The sequence below is a fragment of the Sarcophilus harrisii genome, chromosome 1 (genome assembly GCF_902635505.1).
Source record: "Sarcophilus harrisii chromosome 1, mSarHar1.11, whole genome shotgun sequence".
Lineage (NCBI taxonomy): Eukaryota > Metazoa > Chordata > Mammalia > Dasyuromorphia > Dasyuridae > Sarcophilus > Sarcophilus harrisii.
Window position 1 is genome coordinate 575,082,543 of NC_045426.1, and position 26,393 is coordinate 575,108,935.

At 34.3% G+C, this 26,393-nt stretch overlaps 1 protein-coding gene across 4 annotated transcripts in view; it reads left to right on the plus strand.

The window, feature by feature from the left end:
* The window catches only part of ESRP1 (epithelial splicing regulatory protein 1), a 93,921-nt gene that overhangs the window by 43,953 nt on the left and 23,575 nt on the right, over positions 1-26,393 (plus strand). For 2 of the 4 annotated variants that reach the window (XM_031946998.1, XM_031946996.1), the window contains exons 11-13: positions 2,912-3,130; positions 13,656-13,842; positions 18,481-18,649. In XM_031946998.1, coding sequence (XP_031802858.1) covers positions 2,912-3,130; positions 13,656-13,842; positions 18,481-18,649 — 575 coding nt within the window. Of the gene's footprint in view, positions 1-2,911; positions 3,131-13,655; positions 13,855-18,480; positions 18,650-26,393 lie in introns of all 4 variants that reach the window. The other 2 variants (XM_031946995.1, XM_031946997.1) reach the window with 1 other exon arrangement.

A 26,393-nucleotide genomic window follows, 5' to 3' on the forward strand; every position in this document is an offset into this window, starting at 1 on the left:
AGGTGGGTAGTAGTATCTCAGAGTTGTCCTAATTTGCATTTCTCTGATTAATAATGATTTGGAACACTCTTTCACATGAGTGGTAATAGTTTCAATTTCATCATATGTCTGTTCATATCCTTTGACCATTTGTCAATTGGAGAATGGCTTGGTTTCTTATAAATTAGAGTCAGTTGTCTATATATTTTAGAAATGAGGCCTTTATCAGAACCTTTAACTGTGAAGATGTTTTCCCAGTTTGCTGCTTCCCTGCTAATCTTGTTTGCATTAGTTTTGTTTGTACAGAAGCTTTTTAATTTGATGTAATCAAAATTTTCTATTTTGTGATCAATAATGGTCTCTAGTTCGTCTTTGGTCACAAATTTCTTCCTCCTCCACAAGTCTGAGAGATAAACTATCCTATGTTCCTCCAATTTATTTATAGTCTCGTTCATTATGTCTAAATCATGGACCCATTTTGATCTTATCTTGGTATACGGTGTTAAGTGTGGGTTCATGCCTAATTTCTGCCATACTAATTTCTAATTTTCCCAGCAATTTTTGTCAAATAATGAATTCTTATCCCAAAAGTTAGGATCTTTGGGTTTGTCAAATACCAGATTGCTATAGTTGACTATTCTGTCTTGTGAATCTAACCTGTTCCACTGATCAACTAATCTATTTCTTAGCCAATACAAAATGATTTTGGTGACTGCTGCTTTATAATATAGTTTTAGATCAGGTATAGCTAGGCCACCTTCATTTGATTTTTTTTTTTCATTAATTCTTTTGAGATTCTCAACCTTTTACTATTCCATTTGAATTTTGTTGTTATTTTGTCTAGATCATTAAAATATTTTCTTGGAAATCTGATTAGTATAGCACTAAATAAATAGATTAGTTTAGGGAGTATTGTCATCTTTATTATATTCGTTCGGTCTATCCAGGAGCACTTAATATTTTTCCAATTATTTAAGTCTGACTTTATTTGTGTGGAAAGGTTTTTTGCAATTTTGCTCATATAATTCCTGACTTTCCTTTGGTAGATAGATTCCCAAATATTTTATGCTGTCGACAGTTATCCTGAATGGAATTTCTCTTTGTATCTCTTGCTGTTGGATTTTGTTGGTGCAATTTCTGATTCTTTTCCACCACAAAAAGAGCTGCTCTAAATAACTTTGTACATTTAGGTCTTTTTCTGTTTTTGATCTCTTTGGGGTATAGAACCTTTAGTGGTAATAGTGAGTCAGAGGGATGCAGTTTGATAGTCCTTTGGGCATTGTTCCAGTTTGTGGTGTTCTCTTCTTTTGTATAATATGGTGGTTCTCTGTGGAACAGGTTTCTTGGGGAGGCTTTCTGGAGGCAGCCTTAGTTTCAGTCCCATGTAATAATCACCTCAGATGCAGCCAGGGATTTAAGTACAGTCTTTTATTGTCTCTTCCAAAATAACGCGGTTAGTTTTCTTAGAGGCCTATCTCTCTGCTTGGTTCCAAGAGCTCTTGCAGCTTGTCTGCCAGCTTTTGCCTCCAGTTCTCTCTGAATCTTTTCAACTGATGCCTCCCCTCACTCCTGGCTCTCAATCTCCCAGAGTGCTCTTTGCCCTTGAGAGTTTCTTGCTTATGTGCCCCACACTGAGTACACACCAACGATTGTATCACTGGGAAACCATTATTTGTTGTAGGATTAAATCAGTTCTAAACTAGATTTAAACATTGTCTACTCAGTTCCACTTAGTACCTTGTTTCTGTTCTGGCCCATAACAAATCCTTGTAGGATCAGATCAATCATACTGAATAATGCTAAATTAGATAATTATTGTCTCTAATAATTCTAATGACTTAACACTTTGTAAGGATTCCAACACCAGTTAATTCACCAGAATAATTTCAGCAGTTCACAACTCCATTTATAGTACATTAGAGTACCTATTTTTTCTACCTCCTCTCTAGTAGTTATCATTTTCCTTTTTTGTCATGTTAGTCAATCTGACAGGTATGAACAGTGGTACCTCAGATTTTCTCTAATTAATAATAACTTAGGGCCTTTTTCCATGTGATTATTAACTTTGATTTCTCCTCCTGAAACTTATCTTTTCATATAAATAAATAAACCATTAAATAAATAAATAAACCATTTATCTGTTGGAGAATGACTTTTATTTTGTAAACTTGGCTCAGTTCCCTATATATTTGAGAAACAAGATCTATATCAGAGAAACTAACACTTTTTTTCAACTATGGCTGCATTGATTTTGTTTGTAATCAGAATTATCCACTTTATTTCCTATTATCGTCTTTATCTTTTGTTTAGTCAAATATTCTTCCCTTATCCACAGATTTGACATGTAAAATTTTTCAGTCTCCCCTAATGTGCTTATGATATCAATCATCCTTTATGTCCAAATCATGTACCCATTTTGACTTTATCTTGGGGTGTATGAGAGTTTGTCTAAGCCTAGTTTCTGCCAAACTGTTCTCCAGCTTCCCCAGATTTTTCCCCCCAAGGTGAGATCTCAATGCAAAATAGTTTTGAAATGGAGGTAGGGTAGAAAAGGCCTCATTACAGGATTTTTGAAGGATTCCAGGGATTCCTAGAGGCCATAAATATTTTAGCCTGGTTTACAGCTACTATAAAAATTTGGAAATAAGAGCTGTAATCATATATGAGAATCATAATAGGTGTGTGTATATGTATGTATGTGTATGTGTCTTTGTGTGCAATATATATATATCAAGATGTTATCAATGAGCGAAATATGTCCTAAGTAGACAGATCTAGAAAGAATACAACCTAAGTCAGAGTTGAGTTGAATTGCAGTGGAAATTCATATAATACAGCTACTTGGGGAGAAAGAAATGCTCCATGGTGGTTTTTCTCAATAAAAGAAACAATTCTTTTCTCTCACAGGCCATTTGTTTTGCTTCACATGCAGGTGCTGAATCGGTTTTCTTCTACACCTCTCATTCCACTCCCAACTCCCCCTATCATTCCTGTACTACCTCAACAATTTGTGACCCCCACCAATGTCAGAGACTGCATACGTTTAAGAGGACTTCCTTATGCTGCCACTATTGAGGACATATTGGAATTTTTGGGAGAATTTTCCAGTGCTATTCAAACCCATGGAGTTCATATGGTATTAAATCATCAGGTAAGTTGTTTGTTAGGAAAAACATCTAATCCAAATAAACTATCATTCTGAGGGGACCCCTCAAGATCTTTTATAAATGAGCATCAGAAATATATACTAACTATGGTCTTACAATGTCTAGGGGAAAACCTTACTTAGAAATAAGCCATTGAGAAGTGCTGTGGAAAAAAAGGTTTTTAACTTTTCTTGTTATTTATATTCAGTATTGAAGGAAAAGCTTAATTTCAGTTCAAGGCTACTGAAGATAAAAATGTAATTTTATTTTTCTCAGCTAAGGCAAAGCTTCTTAAGCTGTCAGTTGAGACCCCATGTTGGGGTCACATAACTGAATGTGGGAGTCATAAAATTAAGATTTATTATTAGTAAATGTTTAATTCACTTACCTATTTTATATACTCATCTGTTTGAGGTTATGTAAAAATTCTGAGGTGAAAAGGGGTCACAAGTAGAAATAATTTTTAAAAATTAGGACTTGATCTAAGATCACAAACCCCTGGAATCTCATCTCTGTATTGTAAATTAAAAATCCTCTGCTCTAAAACCAGTTGCTAATTATTAGTGATCTTTCATAGAATATGGAGAGGTAGTTTAAATTTTAGACTGATTCCTTCATCTTACACCTCAATTTAAAAAGCATATCAGTCAGTTAACCAGCATATATAATATGCCAGTCACTGTGCTAAGTAGAAGTGTATTAAGAGGCAAAAATGTGGTCACTTCCCTCAAGTAGCTCCCATAAAAATGGGGGAGAGAACATGCAGAAAACTGTGTTTACAAGATATATATATAATGTAAATAGAAATAGTCTTAGAAGAAGGCACTTTTAGTGTTAAATTACTAAACAGGAATAAATCAAAAACAGTTCTTTACTACAAAAAAAGTTACATTCTGTTCCAAGAGGAATTGCACATACTCATATCAATATATATTTTTATCTGATATGTTTAACATATGCAGAAAAGGGACTGTTTTAATTTTTTCTACTTTTATCTCTAGTGCAGTATGTGGTACATACTAGCATGTTGACGTATTAATCTGGATAGGGGTAAAGAGCCTACCAATTTGAGAAATTAGGAAATGCTTCATTTCCTAATGAAATAGTCATTTGAACGACAATCTGTGCAAAAGCTTGAATATGGGAAATGGAAATGTCATTAGGGAGTTGGGGGAAAGGAGAAATGGCAAATGAATCAATATTATTAGAAGACAAAATGTCTGGCATCATTGAGAGCCAATGGTTATTAATCTGTAAACAAGTTGCCACAGGTAAATACTGATTTTTTTTTTGTCTCTTGATTGGAATATATAGAATGTATTGTGCTGAACCACTTAATGAAGCAAATTTAATTCCATCAGGAGTTAAAAGTTGTTTACTATTTAATGATTTTGAGAGGATTCTATTTTTTGAAATTAGGGTATTTCCTAAGTGAAATCTTTTTCTGGCCTTAAATACGAAGTTATCTCAGAGGGAAAGGCAATTCAGAGTAAACTTGTTTCTGTAGCCACATGGTAACAGTAGATATTGAGGAAATGTGATCTTGCCCAATAAAAAAAAATGAAAAAATTCCCTTAGAAATTAAAAAAACACTCTTTGTAATAGTGATAATAATAAATTCAAAAGAAAAAGAGGTTTAGTCATACTCCATTTAAATATTTCATCAATGCTAAAATCTAAGAAAAAGTTGTAAATTAAAATAACTGTAATATGTGGCTCATCAAGGTATTTTTTTAAGTTTCAACTTTTTGATCAAAGTATGATATGGGACTATCATATATATCTTCCTATATTATTATTATGATACAGTAATCCTAGAAACTTCATTTTCTTGACCTTCAAGTGTATTTACCTTGTTAGCTGCTTTCATCTACTTTTTGCTCTCCTTTTTTTAAGTTACTGAGCATTGATAGAGAAAATCAATTAATTTTTCTGACCTATTTAGCATAAATTTATATGGGTCCTTTATATTATTCCCTTTCTGCCCCCTTTCTTGGTAAGTGATATCTTCTCTTCTTGGCTGAGATAAAGCCATTTAAATCTTCATTTAATTTTCATTCTTTTCATTTTAAAATCTCTTCCCCATTCTAACTCTTAATCTCCTGCTTCAGAAATATTCCTCTTTCTTGACAAGGCTAACTTATAGATTTCATTTGAAGACTTGAACAGCCTTCTTTTTCTTCATCTTCAATCTCATCTTCAAGTGACAACTTTTTTTATACCTACAACATATTCAGGTATAGAACGAGAAAGCATTTAGATGCTTTATACACCCAGTATTGTGCTAAGCAGAAGGGGATATAAACAAGAAAACAAGACAGTCCTATTCTTTTCTTTTCTTTTCTTTGAAGACAGTCCTATTCTCAAAGAGCTTACATTCTAATAGGAGGAGCCAAACATAAAGTGGTACTGTAAAGTGGGAAGAGGGAATTGGGTAGAAAGGAAAGAGAGTGTACCCTTCTTGGGTACATGGAGATAGAGCAATCCAAAGTAAGCCAGATATAGTCAGTGACAGTTTGTCCTGTATTTATGTTTGGTTTTTAGCTATTACACACTTGAGATGTTGTTTTTCATTTTTCCTTTCTCTGCCAAACTTTTTGAAAATAACTTCTTTTAGCCCATGTCTTACAAATACTACAGAGATGTCAGAGAGAATTATCAATTTTAAAAAAAGGCAATTAAAACTCATCAAGATACATTAAAAATACATCAGGGTTTCTTAAACTTTTTCTATTTGTGACTTTTTTGTCTGAGAGATTTTTATATCACCCCAGTTATATACATTTATAAAATAGGTTTACAAATCAAACATTTAATGATTGTAAATTATTCATATTCAGTTATACGACCCTATAAGGGGTAATAAACTTCAGTTTAAGAAGTTGAGATATAGATAACTATTCTCAGAACCTGGAAGATCTGGATTGAATGCTACTTTTGATATGTAGTGGCTGTGTGACACTGGCTAAGTCTCTTCCTGAGTGCTCCAGACCAATTTATTAAGATTTGCAAATTGCAGGGTATTCTTCTTCATATATTCTCATTTTCAGTCAAACTGGGCTTCCTAACTTAAGATTCCATCTTGTATCCCACTGGTTCTGTCCTCTTAATATTGCTTATGTGCTTCAAAAAGAAGCTTGAGGACTTTCTTTGATTTTCCTCTAACCTTTTCCAATTATGTTTTCTCTTTCTCTAAAATACATTGTGATTTTTGTATATGATTCTCTGGGTACATGCTGTACTCTTTTGGCCCAGTTCTTAATATTATTACCATGGTCCCCTTTAAAAGTCTGGTCAAATCTTTGGGTCCCTGTTTAGAATAATGTTTTTAAGCACAAAATATATAAGACTTTTAAATTTATAATGAAATAGTTATCAAAAAATTTTTTCTCTCCTTTAGTGGAATGGATTGTAACCCATTTGCAGCAAAGAGTTTGGTTTTTCCATTCTGCATTCAGATATTATGAAGAGCCTTGTACAAATGCTTCATTAAGAATTGTTAAATTGCAAATCATGTAAATGAAGCTAACATGCCAAAGAAGAGGTTAAGAAGCTCACAAAAATAATAATAGAATTATAATTCTAGTGCTTAATTTGTTAATTTACTAGGGGAAATATTGCCAATTTTCAACCCTAGTTTCAGTCTGGATCATTTTTTTCTCCACATATTTAGTGTTTAGTAACAGCGGTGAAGTCTGTACACTCAAATTAATGAGCATTTACTAAACATCTAATATGTGCCATGCACTTTGCTAAATGGGAATTACAAAGACAAGTAGAAACAGTCTCTTCTTTCAACCAAGGTTATAGTCAAAGAGAGCTTGTAAACAACTATGTGCCAACAGGTTTTATAGCAGATAAACTCAAATTAATCTCAGAGGGAAGGTTACTAGCATTAAGATGAATTGGGAAAGGCTTTTTGAAAAAGGTAAGATTTTTTAACCTAAATAAAATGAAGCTTAAAAAGTCAGAAAGTAGAGTTATAGAGGAAGAGAATTCCAGTTCAGTAAAAATACATGGGGGCAGCTAGGTGGTGCAGTAGATAAGAGCACCAGCCTTGAAGTCAGGAGAACCTGAGTTCAAATCTGATCTCAGACACTTGACACTTCTTAGTTGTATGAATCTGGACAGATCACTTAACCCCAATTGCCAAGCAAAAAAAAAATACATGAAGGCAAGAAATGGAGTGTTCTCTCCAGGGAATAGCAAGAAGGCCAGTGTCACTGGGTCACAGAATATGTAGAGGTGAGTAGGGTGTGAGAAAAAAATGGAAAGACAGGAACAGTCCAGGTAATGAGGGACTTTAAAAGTTAAAGGGCTATATTTGATTCTGAAAGTAATAGGAAGTTACTGGATTTTATTGAATGGGGGAGTGACATGTGAGACCTGCATTTGAGGATAATCAGTTTGACCCTTAAGTGGAGGATAGACTGGAGTAATGAGGGGATTTGAGGCAAAGAGAAAACAGAACTAGAAAATGGATCAAAAAGCTATATATAAAGCCAGATATAAAGTGATAAAGACCTGCACCAGAACAGTAGAAATGCCAACGTAGAGAAGGAGGCACGTGCTGACTTATTTACTTTAAAATATGTAGCAAAGCAGGCAAGAAAATCTTGTTCATAAAATAAAAAATCAACATGACTCTGGGTGTTTATATTAAGAGAACATAATAAAATATGTGCTGCTAAGAGTGGTCTTGTGAGTAAAATTGTTGAATGTGCAATTATGCTTGCAGAAAATGCAATAACTTATGGTGATTTGTCACACTAATAATTATGTCTCTTTCACAATGCCATATAGACCTTTCTTGGAATTTTACTTCATTACTCCCTAGTGTGAGAATTTAAAAAGTTACTTATTTATTTCAGAACCACTTAGACTTAGTTGTTTCTCTGATCCCCTCTGAATAGTTATCCAAAATGATTATTTTCAGTCAGTAGGCTTCAATGCCTTAGAAGCAACTAAATGCCTTAGTGGATAGACCACTGAGCTGGGAATCAGGAAGATCTGAGTTCAAACTAGGCTTTGTTTAAAAACCTGTTTGACTCTGGGGAAACTAACTTATCCTTTGCTTGCCTTAGAAAGAAATGGCGAATCATTCCAATATCTTTTTTTTTTTTTTTTCATTCCAATATCTTTGCCAAGAAAATCCCATGGACAGTTCTGGCATTCAATAGTCCATGGAGTTACAAAGAGTCAGATGTGACTCAATGACAACAGACTTCAGTGGACAAAGCCTGAATCACTAGACATTTATTAATTTCCTACTATATGTTGGATACTATGCTAAATGCTGGGAATGGAAAGAAAGACAGTCCCTGCCTTAGAGCTCACAATCTGAGAGGGGGTGCACCATGAAAATGATTTTGTACAAATAAGCTATATCAGAAATAATTAGACAAATCAGAAATAATTAACAAAAAGTAACAAGAAATGAGTCTTGGAAAAACTTTGTGAAGATAAGATATGAGGTGGGACTTGAAGGAAGTCATGCAATCCAGGAAGCAGAGATGAGGAGAGAGAATATTCCAAAATTGGGGAACAGCCAAAGGAAATGCCTGGATTTAAGAGATGGAATATCTTGTTCAACAGCTATGAGATCAGAATGAACACTGTTTATAACAAAGCCTTAAATGATCTTGATAATGCTTGATAGTTGCTATCAAAAGAATACATGAAGGATGTTTGATTTAAACATAATGAGGAACTCTCAGGATAGAAAATCCCTTTCATCAAAGGAAGAGACAAATTCTAGGGAGTAATGCTTAAGACACGTAGCCAGAGTTATATATCTCATAAGTGTCAAGAGGCCAGGTAGGAGCTCAATTTTACTAAGCCAAGCAATCTACTTATTGTGTCATACTGCCCCGTCTAGATGTGGTTAAGAGTTAAAATAAAACTACAATTTGTCAGAATAGTGATACATGGTTGTTTCTGACAGTTCTTGGTACTTAGCTGGAATGTGAGAAAATAATGGCTACCTTTGCGAATATAAACAGATTTTAGTGTTTTCTAGATATTCAAACTGCCATATCCAGACCCAATCTGCTCCTGACTTCCTAGAAATACAAATTAACAAAGCACCAGCTTATAGTAAGAATACTAGAGTGAAATGAGTCATGTGATAGGCTGTGTTCCTTTGGTATAGGGAGTGGCTACATTTTGGTAGTGGAATGTACCAGATGCAGAATTGGGGAGCTTGGATTAGAAATTGGATTTAGCTACTTAATGTCAGCATGACTTTCTGTGAAGTCAGAGTGGTTTTAGGTATTGAAAACCTCTGTCAGTTCAATTTTGGGTTTAGGGCTTTTTCTATTTTATTTTGTTTTTCATTTAACAAAAATTTATTTTCTCTTTCTCCCCAATATAAAAAAAGAGGAAAGAGGAAAAACCTTTGTCACAAATATACATAGTCAAGTAAAGCAAATGTCCACACAATCCATGTCCACAAGAATTGTCTGATTCTGCATTTTGAAACCATCACCTCTCTGTTGGGGTGTGGGAAGCATGATTCATCATCAGTCCTCTGGAATCATGTTCAGTTATTAAGTCTTTCAAAGTTGCTTGTTATACAGTTGTTATATAAATCATTCATCTTGTTCTGAAACTCACTTCATTCTGCATTATTTCATATATCTTCTCCATCTTCTTCATAATTTCTTACATAATATAGCTATTGCTGTCATTTTTGTTCCCTTATAACTTATATGTCCCATTATCTCCCTGTCTGGCTCTTTATTTTTCTAGTTTCAGGATGTTAACCTGAACCTTGAAAACCTGTAGAATCTGCCTTTAGAAATTAATTTTCCATGATCCTGATATGTAAAAGCAGGCTGATAACATTTGTTTTTCTTCGTGGATATTTACCAACCTTCTCTGGGACAGCATAAATAGTGAAGGAGAACAGCAAAATCTATTACTTCTGCTAGCCACCACCAGCTAACATTTATATTGTACTTTAGGGTTTTACAGATGGCTTTATAGTATATCTTTGTGTTATTCTCACCACAACTATAGAAGATAGGTACTGCTATTTTCACCTTTTTATAGATGAGGAAACTGAGGAAACAAGTCTAAATAATCTTCCCATGCTTAAACAATCTGAATATGAAGTCAGGTCTTCCTGAATCCAGGTCCAATACCCTGTCCACTAAGCTAAGCTACCCAGTTGCCTCTCTATTGACATGCAAGAAATTTCTAAAGGTAACTTTTGTAGTCATTATTAATCAAATGGAAAAATTTCTTCATGTTTTCAAGATTTTAATTTTACATGACCTCCCTCCTTGCCCTGTCCCTCAAAAATTATGTGATACACTCACTGGAAAGTATAAGTCAATGAGTTTTTTTTTTTTAAATACTTGGTAAAACTTTAGCAATTTTTCTGAAATTAATTTTATCTATTATTAATGTTCTCTTTTTTTTATAGCAGTATTTATGTCTTCTCCACCCTCTTATGACTGATAGAGATTAACAAAAAACCTAGGTGCAAGATTCCTAACCCCTTTAATAATTAGAGTATCTACTTTAGAACATACTATTCCTATCCACACCCCAGAACTGGGAAAAGGCCTAAATGTCCAACAACAACAACAACAAAAAACTACCAAACTGGATCACTGTTATAGAATATATTGATACTGTGTAGACGTTTAAGGAGAGATTAGATAAACATGCGTCATTTGAAGGAGGCAATGCAGTGCCATGGAAAGAGGGCTGGATTTGGAGTTGAGACGACCCAGGATTAACCAACCATTTTTAAACTATTCATCATGTATCCAAAACTATGCAAGAAGAATCTTTTGATTCTTTACGTCTGCCATTATTTTCCTTTAAGCCCAATTTTCATTTAGTTGATTAAAGGATCATATTGATGAGTCATATGTGAGTTAAGGTAGTCTATTCCACTAATGAAAAGCTTCCTTTCTTCCATCAATTTTTGCTCTTAACTCTGCCTCTGTCTTCTTGAAAATTAGTCATTTTGGTTTAAAAAAGAAATCTGTATAAATTCTCTACCACCACTTGGAAAAACCCTTATGATTTGCCCCCCACGTATATCATTGAACACATCAAATCAAATTGAGATCTCATAAATATTGCTATAGAGAATCCATGTTTTTATAATCGCAATCACAGATGGGTCCTAGGTAGGAGGACCTATATTTAGTTTTAGCACATTTTTTTTTTTTGTCTTTTTTGTAGGAGGACCTATATTTAGAACCTTATCTTTTTGTGACATCAGCAAAATTAGAATTGCAGCATGGCTCCCCTAGTTTACTTTTCATTCTCCCTCAGACACAATGATCAATTGTGTTGAGAGCATCCCAGGAAGATTTGTCTCAGTGGGAAAATTCTACTTGTTAGTTACATGAAAGACCAGGATCCTTTTTTGTGGGGGTGGGGTGGGTGTGAAGTGGATAACATTGTTGAAAATGGATGTATTCCCTGTTACAATAAAGCAGTTAATTGCAGAAACTTTGCTTGAGATGTCTGTTAATATGCCGTCAGCATTTAAATGGTCCCAAGGAGACTTTGTCTATTATTAAGTAGGAAAGCAACCCTATATGTACCTGTTTTCTTTCCCCACCTCTTTTTTGTTCTCTCTCTCTCAGAGAGATTATAATTTTTTAACAAAGCTAAAATTAAGACGGAATCTACAAGGGACAAAATGTGCCTCCTCATACACATCTCATTCCCCTAGTCATAAAGTGATAAATTTTATTTAAATGAAAAATGATAATCTGGCTTTGAAGAAAATAGATTCTAAGGAAAACCTGTGTTTATTTTGCTGATTTTTAAAAAATCATCATTAAACCTAATAATCTCAACAAAACAAAGCAAAGTAAATATAAAACCAGAAACTCCATAATCTTTGCAGTTTCTCCCCAAATTGTATGGATATTGATGAGACCTCTAAATTATTTTTTATTCCCTTCTATTCTGTTTTTTTTTTTTCTATGTACTTATTAGATTTTGTTGCTGTTTAAAGAATTAAAAAATTGTCAGGATTAGAGTTCAGATACTGTTTGCTTTGTTCTGGATTGCTTATCATAAGACTTATCACATTTCTTTTTCATTTTTTATGCAATGTTATTTCATTTTATTGAATATACCATGGCTTATTCAAGCATTCTCTAATTTTTGTATGTGCTTGTTGCTTCTAGTCCTTAAATATAACAGATATTAGGTATCTTTAGAGTGGTGGGTTAATTTTTAATGATCTTCTGTTTTTTATAGGTTACCACAGATTCATTAGTGGCCAAACTACTGGTAATAAACTTACCCATATTTGACTAGGGTGGCTCTTGTATAGCAGACTTAGTATGTCACTTAGTGTCACTGAAAACTAGCATAGTTAAAAACCTGTCAGAGTTTGTAATCAATTGGCATAGTCTTTGATAACCCAGAGTCATCTTCAAGCCGTGGTGAATCACTCATAAAAGATATTAAAATAACATAGCATATAGTACTAGTTGGGGGATGACTGCATCCATGCTTATGATTGGTTTGTAAATCAATAGATATAATCATATTTGAGTGCAGTGATATATATTTGATTATATTCCTGCCATCAGTGAATCTTTTTCATTTTTAACCATTATTGCTAAGTTGACAGTCAAATAGCAACTCAAAATGATTTTAATTTTAATTTCTCTGATCATTAGCTACTTTTAAGTTATAAAAAATTACTATTAATTTGTATTCCTTTATGGATAATTGTTTATATCCTTTGCCCATTTATCCTTGGAGGAACAGATATAAACTTGCCTTTATATGTGAGACTCGAAGAATACTATTAATTGTTTGGGAGGGAAGGGGGAGAAGAAGCAATACAAACTAGCAGGTGACCTAAAACTTGAGGAAGGAGAAAAGAATTAGAGTGGTTCCTCAGAAACCTTAACTAAATCCCTCTCCAAGCCATCTGCTATCTTGGCCCTGAGGGGAAAGAGGAATAAAGAAAGGGGGAGGGTAGAGGGAGGATGAAGAGGAAGGAGAAAACAGAAGAAACATGAAATCAGGGGAAGAATAAATCATCAGAAGATTATTATGGATTTAATCACAATATATGGAGTGAGATATTTGAGACTACAGCTCACTTTTGCCTGCCACCTTTCAGTATTGGATTAAGATTAATCAGGAGGTTAAGTCCTCTGATGTTCAGGAAGAAAAAAACAAAACCCCTAAATTGCAAGCAGTTCTTAGAGACCATTGTGAAGGTTATAAAGACACTTTACTAGAATCTCTTTCTCTGTATTTGTGTCAAATTAAGAGAATTCCTTTCAGTTTTGAGCTTCAAAACCCTTTGCTTCTAATTTTATACTCCAAATGACAAAGATACTGTTTCCAGTTATTAAATGGGAATACAAATCACATCTTTTTAGATTTACTAGCACTTAATTTAATAGTTAAAATCTCAGTGATGTAAATGATTGTCTCATGATATATTAACTAACAATTGTTTCCTAGAAATAGAAGTTGAATCTTTTTTTCCCCCTTGTAATACAGGGACACTTTTTTTCTCTCCATCAGGGTCGCCCATCAGGAGATGCCTTTATCCAGATGAAATCTGCAGACAGAGCATTTATGGCTGCACAAAAATGTCATAAAAAGACTATGAAGGACAGATATGTTGAAGTCTTTCAGTGTTCAGCTGAGGAGATGAACTTTGTGTTAATGGGGGGCACTTTAAATCGAAATGGCTTATCCCCACCGCCATGTAAGTTACCATGTAAGTTTTTCTTGGGTCTTGGCGCTATCCTCCTCTATGTGCTGGTAGGTGCTTGAGCTGCTTTCATAACTACGTTCCTGGCTCTTTCTGAGGCAGATAAAGTGGTCATATGAAGCTTTCCCATCTGAAATCAATAGTATCTGGTGATTTAACTTAAGACCTTGGTTGTGGAAATCCATAATGGAGAAAAAAAAATTTGTTAAATACAAACAAAAACGAACCTTCTTTCAGATCATCCTCTTGCCTTTCCAGTAATAAGCAACTTGATTTCTATAGCTTAACATGCCCAAGTAAGTAAGCACTGACTCTGGGAAGCAACTTGACTACAGAGATATTTTAATATTCATGTAAACTAATTTAAAGATGAATTTGAAATTTTTACATGGAGACCTTTATTGGATGACTGATGGTAGGTTTCTTCTTTTTCTCTCTCTACTTTCTGGATGAGGAAAGATAAAATTCAAATATTGATTTGTTAAGAGCTGTTACTTTACAGAGTGTCTGGAGTAACAAATTATAACACAAAGGCTAAAATGTCTTATTAAACCAGCCAAAGTTTTCATTGGGTCACAGGATCAGTGCTTAATTTCAGGCCATGTTCTTGCTCATTGGAACCTGGGTAGCAGTCAGCTGGTGTCCTATCTGTTATATAAATATGCTTTTTAGTCCATACTAAGTTCTGAATAGTGATTAGGGAACATATTTTAAAGGTTTAAAGCTTAATGTTTTAAGGGGGAGGGAAAGGTTTATGTAGGTAAAACATTATAGCACCAGAAATCATGCTTATTGAGAAAAATATTTGTTATATTTATCTAAAGGAATCACCTAATACAGAATTTTTAGTCCTAGGCTCAAAGATGTCTCACAACTCAAATGAATTCTAAAGATAAATGGTGATTTGATTTTGAAACTTGATTTGTTTTTGATTTGGAAGAACTGGACAACTTAGACCAAATTTTCGTCAAAAAGTATCCCTACCACTGCTTCATTTAGTCAGAAAACTTGTTGACTGAATATTAACAAAAAACAGTTGTGCTAATGATAATATTTTTACCTCTTGGAGATAATTTCTTCTATATGTATGATTTATAGTAGGGTCATATAAAGGAGATTTTATGAACTTACCTAGATGAGATGTATATAATATGTTCTGCTAATTGTCAAAGGTGTCTTTGGTGTAGGACCATAGATGGAATTTAGAAGTAGAAAGTGATAATTAAATTTTTTAGATTACAGATGAGCAAACTGAAGGCCAAATAGATTCTGAAATGAGCCTGAGAGCCCACTCAGGAGAAAGTCAATTTTATAAAATTAAAATTTCTAAAAAAATAATCCAGGTAGTTTAGGGGAAATCATATAATGATATAATCTGGCCAAAGATTTCTATGCAATGATTTATGAATGTCTCTAAAATCTTATAGTTTCCCTATAGAATACATTTTATTGCCTTTTATGATTAGGTAAAATTTTCTCATAAAATCGAAATTTTTTCCTCTTAAAATGTGTTCATTCCCTTCTTCCTGTCCTTTTTAGAAAACAGCTAGTCCTACCTTCAGAGATATGAAGCAGTCTTTCTTTCAAAGGTTAGATAGGACCAAATTCATTTTATCTTCTGAGTAGAAAATGCCTTTTGGAAGGCATTTGTGTTGCCAACTGATCAAAGCCATGTCAAGAATATCTGAACTCAAATGTGAATTAAGACTCTCCTTAGATGTATTAATCTGGGCAAATCACTTAACCTTTATGTGTCTCAGTTTCTTATTTTGTAAAATTAGCATAACAATACCATCTACCTCTCAAAATTATTGTGAAGATTAAGTGAGAATAATTGTAAATAACTTAGCACAGTACCTGGCACAATATTCAGTGCTATATAAATATGAATTATCAGGGGCAGCTAGCTGGCACACTGTCCCTGAAGTCAGGAGGACCTGAGTTCAAATCTGACCTCAGACACTTAACACTTCTTAGCTCTCTCTCTGTGTGTGTGTATGTATATATATCTATATCTATATCTATCTATCTATAGAAAAAGAGAGAGAGAGAGAGAGAGAAACAAATATAATATTAATTCCCAATATTTGTTCTTGGAGAGGGATTAAAACGAATTTAAGAACCAAAGACTAATTAAGATTGTTATGTATCTAATGGAAAAATTAACTCACATTGTGCTGGATTTCCACTGATAAAGCTTAGTATCTTCTTTTTTCTAAAATAAAATATACTTCAAAGTGAAATTTTTTTGGCCTCTTGTCATGTGATTAAAATAGTTGCACAATTTGGGGAGCATTTCATATCTGTTTTTTGAAGAATACTGCCAAACTTAAAAAAAAAAAAAAAGTGATATTGTTGTAAAACTATCATTGAGGAAGTTCAGTATTGAAGATATGAGGGAATTATTCATTGACCCTTGAAGTAATATCAATAGCTGCCAAACAGCATATTGCAGGAGCAATATATTAAGGAACAGTTATGCATAGTCTTTTTCCCAAAAAAATTAATATTTAAGTATCCTACTTAAAAAGATAATTATATAGAGTTATGACAGACTTTCCAGGAATATAGTAGTGTAGTTTTTTGTTTTTGTTTTGTTTGTTTGTTTGCTTTTTACTGAGGCAATTGGGGTTAAGTGACCTGCTCAGAGTCACACAGTACAGTAGTATAGTTTAACAAATTCTTCTTTTTTTTTTTTTTTTTTTTTTTGGCTGAGGCAATTGGAGTTGTGACTTTGCTCAGGGTCACACAGCTAGGAAGTGTTAAATGTCTGAGATAGATTTGAACTCAGATCCTCCTGGCTTCAGGGCCAGTGTTCTATCCAGTGCACCACCTAGCTGCCTCATTTAACAAATTCTTTAGGAGAATTGTTCAAATATCAAAGTGGCACTCATACTTATCAAAAATTTTGGTAAAAACAAAACAAGATTCTTTTCCTTGCATTGTTTGAAAACAGAGCAGATATATTCAATTACTTCAGTTTACCATTTAACCATTCAATTATCTTATCAGTAGGAGTCAAAAACACTGTAAGCAACAGGAGTGGTGAAACTAGTTCAAATTCCAGTTCTGACCTTGACTTATTCTATAATTTTGGATTGATTAGCTTTTGGGTGCGTCAGTTTTCTTGTCCATTCAGTGCATTGAATTAGATATAAAATTAAGATTCCCTTCAAGAGCAATTGGTTTCACTTGTGGCTGTATAATTTGTGTCTCCAAAAAAAAAACAGACCTGTAAAAAACTGAGTTCTCAGGTGCTGATACAAGGAAGGAATTATCTTACGAAATTCTAAATTAATGTGCCTCATGCATGATGTGGTATATTTCTGACCTATGAAATAGTAATTATTAGACAAGAGTAAGAAGGTTAAAATCAAGTTGCGTATTCATTTGAATATAATCTTAGGATGATGATGATATAATTAAATGAGATGTGTAATTATGATTAAAAATTTCTTTCCATGATCATATACCTATCTCAACAAGGTTCATAAATGAGAGCTCCTGAGTAAGAACTAAGTTGAATGATTTGAATTGGTCCTTTTAGGGAAGAAATCTTGTTCATGTCAAAAATGCAGATAAAAATTTAGATATCCCTTCCAACTCTCATCTAAAGGATTCCAAGAAGAATGATAGTATGGTACAATGAAAAGAATATGGAATCTGGAGTCAGGGAGGTGGAATCCTGACTCTGACTAATGCTACCTTGAATGACCATGTGGAAGTCATTAGTGGAAGATGTTTCATGTCTTTGGATCTCAGGCTTCCTCATCTGTAAAATGAGATTTGGAGTAGGTGGCTTCTGAAGTCACTTCAGCTTTAAATTTCTGCTTTTATGATCCCAAAATAGTGGCAATCCAAAGACATTCTCAGTTGTCAGCCTTGAGGTTAACTTCAGATGTCTTTGAAATAAATTTTGAACTATCCTGAAGCAGGTTACTTATAGCCCTGGATTAGACATTTCCAATTTGACCCTTAGAGATATTCTTCCTGAAGTGTGGACATTGATCTAGGATAGACTGAATCCCTGAGGGTCTTTCTTTATTCTCAAGTATGTTATGACCTTGATTTCTAGAGGAATAGAAGAAGAAATACTAAATGAACTGAAGCATTTTTAGTGTAAGTTCTTTGTGTTGTAATTAATAAAAAGAAGGGTAACTGAAAAAGTAGAAGGAAAAGAGAATCAGGAGGTCCTGGTCTATCCTCAAACAAAATAATCGGCTCTTTGAACAATTAGGAGTTTGTTGTGCTATGCTTTATCAGTATTTGTACAAGTAGATGAAAGAACCTTCTATCTCAGAGATGATGCATAGTTGAGATCCCTCAGACTACAGGGGAAAAAAAATTCATAGCATACTATTAGAAAAGACAGACAATAAAATGGTACTAAGGCATAATATTTCTCAAATTTAATAGGAGAAGTTGTAATTTCCAGATCATTAGGATGTATGTAGTTATTACAGTAATGCTGAGGGTTCCTTGGAACCAAAAAAGAAGGGGGTGGGAAGGTTGGAAAGACCTATCAGAGAAAACTCCCGACTGTACATTTTGTATCTAAAAACAATAACTTTGTGGTCCTTTTGCTAATAAAGACACTATGTGTGCTGTAACTCTCCCCCTTTTCCTATTTAGGTTTATCTCCTCCTTCCTACACGTTTCCAGCCCCTGCAGCAGTGATCCCAACGGAAGCTGCACTTTATCAGCCTTCTGTCCTTCTGAGTCCCCGGACACTACAGCCCTCCACAGCCTACTATCCAGCTGGCACACAGCTTTTCATGAACTACACAGCATACTATCCCAGGTAAGGCACCAAGGAAAGTGGAACCAAGAGGCAAGAACAAAGAATGCCTTGTAGGCTCAGGACCCAGAACTCACAAAAGAATATTGTCTGTGGTCACACTCAAGGTTAGCCCTGCAGGGAATGGCTCCTTGTTGCTGAACCTATGACCAAAAGAAAGTTCCTCTATGGCTCTATGGCTCTTTCTGAGCTGTGTGAATGATTTAGTACATATGTTCTTGATGCACATTTGAAGAAATTATAACTTGGGGGAGAGAGAGAACAGAAAAAGGAGTGGGGGAAAAAAAGGTAGATATTCAGTGTAAACATTGAATTATTTATCTTTTTTGGGGGGGGGGGTAATTTCTTTTTTTTTTTTTTTTATTTAATAGCCTTTTATTTACAGGTTATATGCACGGGTAACTTTACAGCATTAACAATTGCCAAACCTCTTGTTCCAATTTTTCACCTCTTGTCTCCCACCCCCTCCCCCAGATGGCAGGATGACCAGTAGATGTTAAATATATTAAAATATAAATTAGATACACAATAAGTATACATGACCAAACCGTTATTTTGCCGTACAAAAAGAATCAGACTCTGAAATATTGTACAATTAGCCTGTGAAGGAAATAAAAAATGCAGGTGGGCATAAATATAGGGATTGGGAATTCAATGTAATGGTTTTTAGTCATCACCCAGAGTTCTTTCTCTGGGCGTAGCTGGTTCAGTTCATTCCTGCTCCATTGGAAATGATTTGGTTGATCTCCTTGCTGAGGATGGCCAGGTCCATCAGAATTGGTCATCATATAGTATTGTTGTTGAAATATATAATGATCTCCTGGTCCTGCTCTTTTCACTCAGCATCAGTTCGTGTAAGTCTCTCCAGGCCTTTCTGAAATCATCCTGTTGGTCATTTCTTACGGAACAATAATATTCCATAATATTCATATACCACAAATTATTCAGCCATTCTCCAACTGATGGGCATCCATTCAGTTTCCAGTTTCTAGCCACTACAAAGAGGGCTGCCACAAACATTCGTGCACATGCAGGTCCCTTTCCCTTCTTTATAATCTCTTTGGGATATAAGCCCAGTAGTAACACTGCTGGATCAAAGGGTATGCACAGTTTGATAACTTTTTGAGCATAGTTCCAAAGTACTCTCCAAAATGGTTGGATTCGTTCACAACTCCACCAACAATGCATCAGTGTCCCAGTTTTCAAATTATATTATTTATCAACGAAGCATATTAGGATGCTATTATTATCTTCATTTTACAGTTGAGGCAACTGAGTCTGATAGAACTTAAGTGTCTAGGGTGATGCAACTATTAACTGTCTGAGGCAGAATTTAAATTTGGGTCTTTCTGGCTCCAAATCCAACACACTCTCCACTATACTACCTAGATGATTTATATTAAATATAAATCAGGAAAGCCATTTGTAAATGATTTTCAGATAGCCAACAAAGCCGATGATTTAACAAAATATAGGTAAGGAAGCATTTGAAAGTGTGTCCTCTAACAGGGACGATGGCATTATGCCTAAAATCCCTACTACTGTGGAGCTAAGGCCAGTGGATTTCTTAAGTTTGGGAGTCCTGAATTGCAAGTATTAAGATCTGGTGTCTACAGTCTGGTTTTCATATGGTGAGACCACCACACTATCTATGGAGGAGGAAATTGGTCCACTTTGGGAAAATGAGCAGATTGTAGCTTCCATGACAATAAGTAGTAAGATTCAATTCTTGAGTGGCTATTCAGCCTTTAGACTGAGAGAGCAAGACCTGTTCTAAAAGGGGGGGGAGGGGGAAGAGTAATACATTTGTGTATGATATGTAAAGGTATAGTATAGCAACATGTGACAATAGCACTAACTTTACAGCATTTATAATTTTCTCTAAAATTAAATTTAAAAAATTAATTGTTAAAACTAGATTGGCTGGATTTACCTTTGTGTTTTATCTATCTAATGATTAGCCTTTTGAGTTGGTGGCACTTTAGCTATTGTAGGATTAGACAGTGTCTTTATAGTATTGTTGTTTTTTATATAAATTATCCTCCTGGTTCTTTTCCTTTCTTTTTTCATCAGTTTAAACGTCCTATAAGTTTTTTGAATCGGTTTAAAAGTTTTACAAACTGTTAGAAAGTATCTAAGGCTGGATTTGAAGTCGGGTCATCCCAACCAACCCCTGGTTTACCGCTCTATTCTTTGTACCATCTATCTGCCTACTTCGTTAAAAGAATTTAAAAAGAAAAAAATTGTGGGGAATAATAAACAGCTCAGCAAAATTAATCAACATGTTATCCTATCCCATTTAACATCTAAAACATTCTATTTGTGAAATAAAACCATTGCTTAGATAAAAAAAGTTTAGGATCTTAGTTGTAGATTTGGAAGGGATCTTAGGGATCACATAATCCAATGCTGAAAGATTGAGGAACTCATCCAAAGTCTTACAGGCCAAGCTAGGATTTGAATCCACATGTCTTCTGAGGCTATTTCCATCGTCATCCCCCTTTGCCATGCATTTTCTAAATTAACATTATAGTTTATGAAAGAAAAGAAAAATCTGAAGGATTGTTTCTTTTTCAAGCTTTTTGTTACGTTTAAAAAAAAAATGTCCAAGAGTAAGAGAGCACTCCCCTTCCCAAAACATATGAGGCTCTTTACACAGGTGATCTAGAGACCTGTCTTTCAGCTTCTAGGGAGGAAATGCCAGAAGGAGCACATCACATTGGCTTCTTGCCCAAGGCTATTACACTGATCATCTAGTGAGTTCTATTCTTAAGTAATACTGCTGGTGTCCAAGATGAACTTCACTTTTGCCTTTGAATCCTAATAATGCCCAGACCGTGGCACAGAACATAAACACTTGCCCTTCCTACTAAGGGAGCTTCAGAAAGAGGAACCAGCATTGTGATCCTAGTTCCCTTTATACACTGCATAAAGCAGTGCAAAGACCTTTCCTCACCACAAACTGAAACATTAGCCCTGTTTTGCAGATGAAGAAACTGAGGCTCTTAGAAATTAACTCATCCAAGGATCACATAGCTCAACCCAGTATTATTTCCACTTTCCCAGTACCCTTAACTGACTTCCTGAAGTAGCTGACCCACATTCCCCAGTCTTTACCTTCAGTAGGTTTAAGAACTCTGTTGTTTGTCCCCATTTCATTTCATGTCCTCATCTTTGAACATGAAATAGAACAGAAAAATATTGTGGCCAGCCGATAAATGCTGATACTGACTGTGACTGAATTAAGAAAACCGTGTAGGTTGTAAAAGGAAACATGCCTCTTGCCTAATACTTGAAAGTGACTTACTAATTTCTAACATGTAGGAAAGGCAAAGAAGCTTTTAAAATATACCCTAGATTAGAGGGATTACAAGGTGCTTAAGAGATAGTTATCAACACCTTCAGATGGGATTGTCAGCATTGTTTAGGGGAGAGAGAGAGAGAGATATCATTTTCATCCATTTTCTGGAAATAACTTCATGCTATTTTTCTATTTGTAGTTGCTTAGCACAGTGATGTTCACCTAATATACACCTGAGAAATATTTTTTCATTCATTCATTCTAATTTTAAATCTATTCTTCTATTTTTGTTCAGTATTTTTTTTTTTTTTTTAGTCATGTCTAACTCTTCATGATCTCATTTGGGCTTTTCTTGGCAAAGATACTGGTTTGTAATTTTTTTTCTCCACTTCATTTAACAGATGAGGAAATTGAGGCTAACAGGAATTATTCAACTTGCCCAGAGTCACACAGCTAGCAAGTGTCTGGCATCAGATTTGAATTTAGGAAGATGTTTTCCGAACTCCAGACTTCAAACTCTATCCCCTGCATCATCTACCTTGCTTTTTATTTTATAGCTCTATGAAAAACACATTACTGTATATTACACCCAACATAGTTTTGATTTATCAATAATTCCTTACAATAGGAAAACTTGAATTCTTGCATTTCAGTCATTCAATCCACACATGTATTAAGCACCTATTTATGTGCCCAGACTGGTAGGCACTGGTATATACACATGCAATGAATAAAACTGTATTTACTCAGTAGGAGCTAAACTCTTGACCTCCAGGTGTAGAATACGAAGATGTTGGAATTGTTTCATGGTCTCTTATATGATGTGGTCACAGAATGTAATCACATTCTGTACTGTTCAAGTGAGAATCCCCATGAGAATATGATATTTGAATTCTATGACATAAGTACCCTTCTGGGTTTTTTTTTTGTTTTGTTTTTTTTTAAGAGATCTGAGAGATAATAGTGAAGAGAGACAACTTTTGGAAAAAGTGGGGAAAACAGTCCTAAAGAAATAGAAATCTGTAATGTGAAAAATGTTACAGGTATTTGGAGGCAATGATATAATCTATCAATATAATATCTTGAAGAATAAGTCAATAAAACCTGTCCTTACTCTTTTTTTTTTTTTTTATGAGATGGAATAGCAACAGATACCTAAACCAAAAAAAAAGTGAGCAAAGCGTATAAAAGAGGGTATAAAGGATGTATACCATGAGTAATGTATGCAGATTTTTTTTCTTTCTCTTCCTATGCCACTCGTTTCGTTCCTGTTAAACTTTTGCTTTTTATTAAGGCTCCTCATTTCTCCTTGAAAAAGTTTCCTCCCTTTGAATTAGTAGCATAGGTGGGGAACAATTTGGATGAGAGGCTTGTCATATGTCTGCAATTAAACACCCATCTTGACACACTGGATAAAGATGTATTAGACTTGCATGTTTTTCTGCTTTTGTCATAATAGTTTAGTTGGCTCACTTTTCATTGGAAGCTGTAATTACCCATGAATCATCTTTAGCCAAGGGAAAAAGCACCCTCAAATTAGGTATAAATTATGGATTGAATCCTTTCCCCTGAACAGTACTTTCTGTTCCACCCAATTAGTTTCTCAGTAATAAATGACCTGTGTACTCTTCAAATGAGTCTTTATGTAAATGGAAATTTTCTTACCTCCTAAGCAGCAAGTATTTCATTGGGTTAAGCAAGATGAAGGCCTTATGATGACTACTTTGTCATTTTCTACTGTTCAATTTTGGATTTTTTGCTTAATATTCTTTTGGTCATTGTAACACTTTTTAGAGGACTTTTCTTTTTCAATTTGCATGAGTTTAGGGCTTTTTAGTTTCCTCTCCTACATTTTGTTTTACTTAGTGAAGAAAACCTACCAGTATCAAGGTTTTAAAAAAAAGTCATTTCATTTTTAAAGATGCTTGGTCATTCAAATATTTAGTTAAACAAGTTACAATATGAGAATGGAATTTAATGAAATATGTAAAGTTAACTTTCTCTTATTAAATCTCATGAAGTTGAATGACCATTTGTAGTTAATGAACATAAAGCAAATTACTAAAGGCCCCATTTTGTATTTTTGGTGGTTGTTATTTCTGTACTAGTGGCGCAGTAGATAGAGCACTGGACCTGAAGTTGAGAAGACTTCCTGAGTTCAATCTAACCTTAAATACTTACTAGTTGTTAGTAAGTCATATAACCCTATTTGCCTCATTTTCTTCATCTGTAAAAGGAACTAAGAGAAGGAAATCACAAACCACTCCAATATTTTTATGAAGAGAACTCCAAATGGGGTTATGAAGAGTTGGACATAACTGAAATGACTACAACAATTTCTAAATGAGGATATGTTCAAATGGATTATAATATTACAAATTTAGATCTTGAAGGGACCTCCAAGGCCATCTGATCCAACCTCTCATTTAACAGTTGAGGAAAATGAAGTTTAGGAAAGTTAAATGATTGCTTTCTCAAAATCACATGGCTTTGAACCAAAATCCTTTTGACTCTAGAGTCAATATTTTTTTCTAAAGCAGAACACTACAATGAATTGAATTTCTTTTCACAGTGATAGTCTAGCTACTTTCTTTATTCTAAATGAGAAGAAACCATATTTATTCAAATATGTCATTTTCTGTAAGTACTAATTATTTCAATGGTGATAGAAGAGTTTTATTGAAGATTGAGAAGACTGTAGCATAGTGGATTGAAAGTTAGCCTTTGAACCAGGAAAAGTCAAATTCTAGTCTTATCTCCGGTTCCTGGTTCTAGTTACTGATTCCTGGTTTTAGCTACTGGTTCTTAAGCTAATCACTAGACTTCTCAGTGTTCCCGGCATTTCTCTAAGACATAAATTGCTAAGATCATGGCCATCTAATAATAAGCATTATTATTATTACATTGTGGATTCCTTAAAGACAAGGACTGTTTTTGGCTTACTTTATATTCTCAGTTCTTAACATGGTGCCTAACACAAGATAAGTGATTCATAAATCTAGTGCTCGATTATTGACTGACAGTCCACTGTACCACCTAGCTGCTAATTAACTAGACAAAAGCTGTCTGAGAATATTCAGTCCTTAAGTATGTTGTCATTATTCATATACTTTATACATTCATTGCTTTCTGTTACTTGTTATATAGATAACTATTGTTATTTATATGTATGGATTGTGTGTATGAGACACTGTTGCTGAGAAGTGAAAAAATGGTGGCATTTAGGTATTGCTGATAAGATGCATCAATTAATGAAGTAGTTAAGAGGGAGCCATTAGATTCCTGAACAAGGACTAAACGCGATGATGAAAATAGTATCTGACTAAATATAATAAATGGCAAGAGTATTGGATTGGAAGAACTGGCTTTCCACCTGGGCAAGTCAATGGAACTCTCTAGTTTCTTGTTTGTTTTTTTGTTTTTTGTTTTTTTTTTCATGCTAAAATAAGGTATCTCTAAGATGGCTTCTAGAAGTCTATGACTTTTCTGGTCTCTTTTTGAAGTCAAAAAATAGCTAGGAAGGCTGTTTGCAGTAATCTAATCCTGACAGCTGGACTATCATGGCATTAATAGAATGAATGAGATAGAGCTGAGAAATGATAAGATATGAAAATGGAGTGAAAATGATAGTGAAAGAGAAAGGATTTTCTAATCTGCTGTAATTTTCTATTTTCTCCTCTTGTGCAAATGAGTGGACTATGTACTTTAGTGAATGAAGATGAAGATAAATTCTTTTAGTATTATTTCATATAATTATCTTCTTCTCCCATATGAAAAAGTTTTAAGTATATGCTTTGAGGTTTCTTTCTTTCAAAAATGGTGATGAATTTCCCTGACTCTACCTTATAACCAATGGTAGCTTTTGGTGGGTGTTTTTTCAAGATGGCTGACTAAGATTAAGGGAACTTTTTATGGACAGGGAACAGAAGTAATTCTAGTTAGTCTAAAAGGAATTAGATCTGGTAACCTTGGCCTCTTTGAACACTTTGTTATAACCAACTGAGGTCAACATAAAATAAACAAAACTCTAATTAATGTGCTTTGTACTCTTTGGAGGTGGTTACTAGAGAAACATCAGATGGAGACATTTGATAACTATATTATCTCAGGATAATTTGACGGTAGTTTAGCTATGCCCTACTTTAAAAAGCAAAACAATGTCATATTGCAAGAGTGGGAAGAATGAGTTATGGGATCTCATCTTGCAAAACTAGTCCTGAAGGGCATTTTTCATCAATCATCCCTTCAGATGGTTCCCTATTGAGTTTCAGAAAGTGACAACACTACTGTTGATTGAAATTCATGTCTTAATATTCAGGTTGTGTCAATCTCAATTGATTTATTTAGTTATCATTTGCCTTTATGGGTGTTATTAGAAATAAAAGGCTTGGATTAATGGAAGGTAGCCAGAAGGCTGGACTTTGGGGATAATGCTCTGTGGTTGAG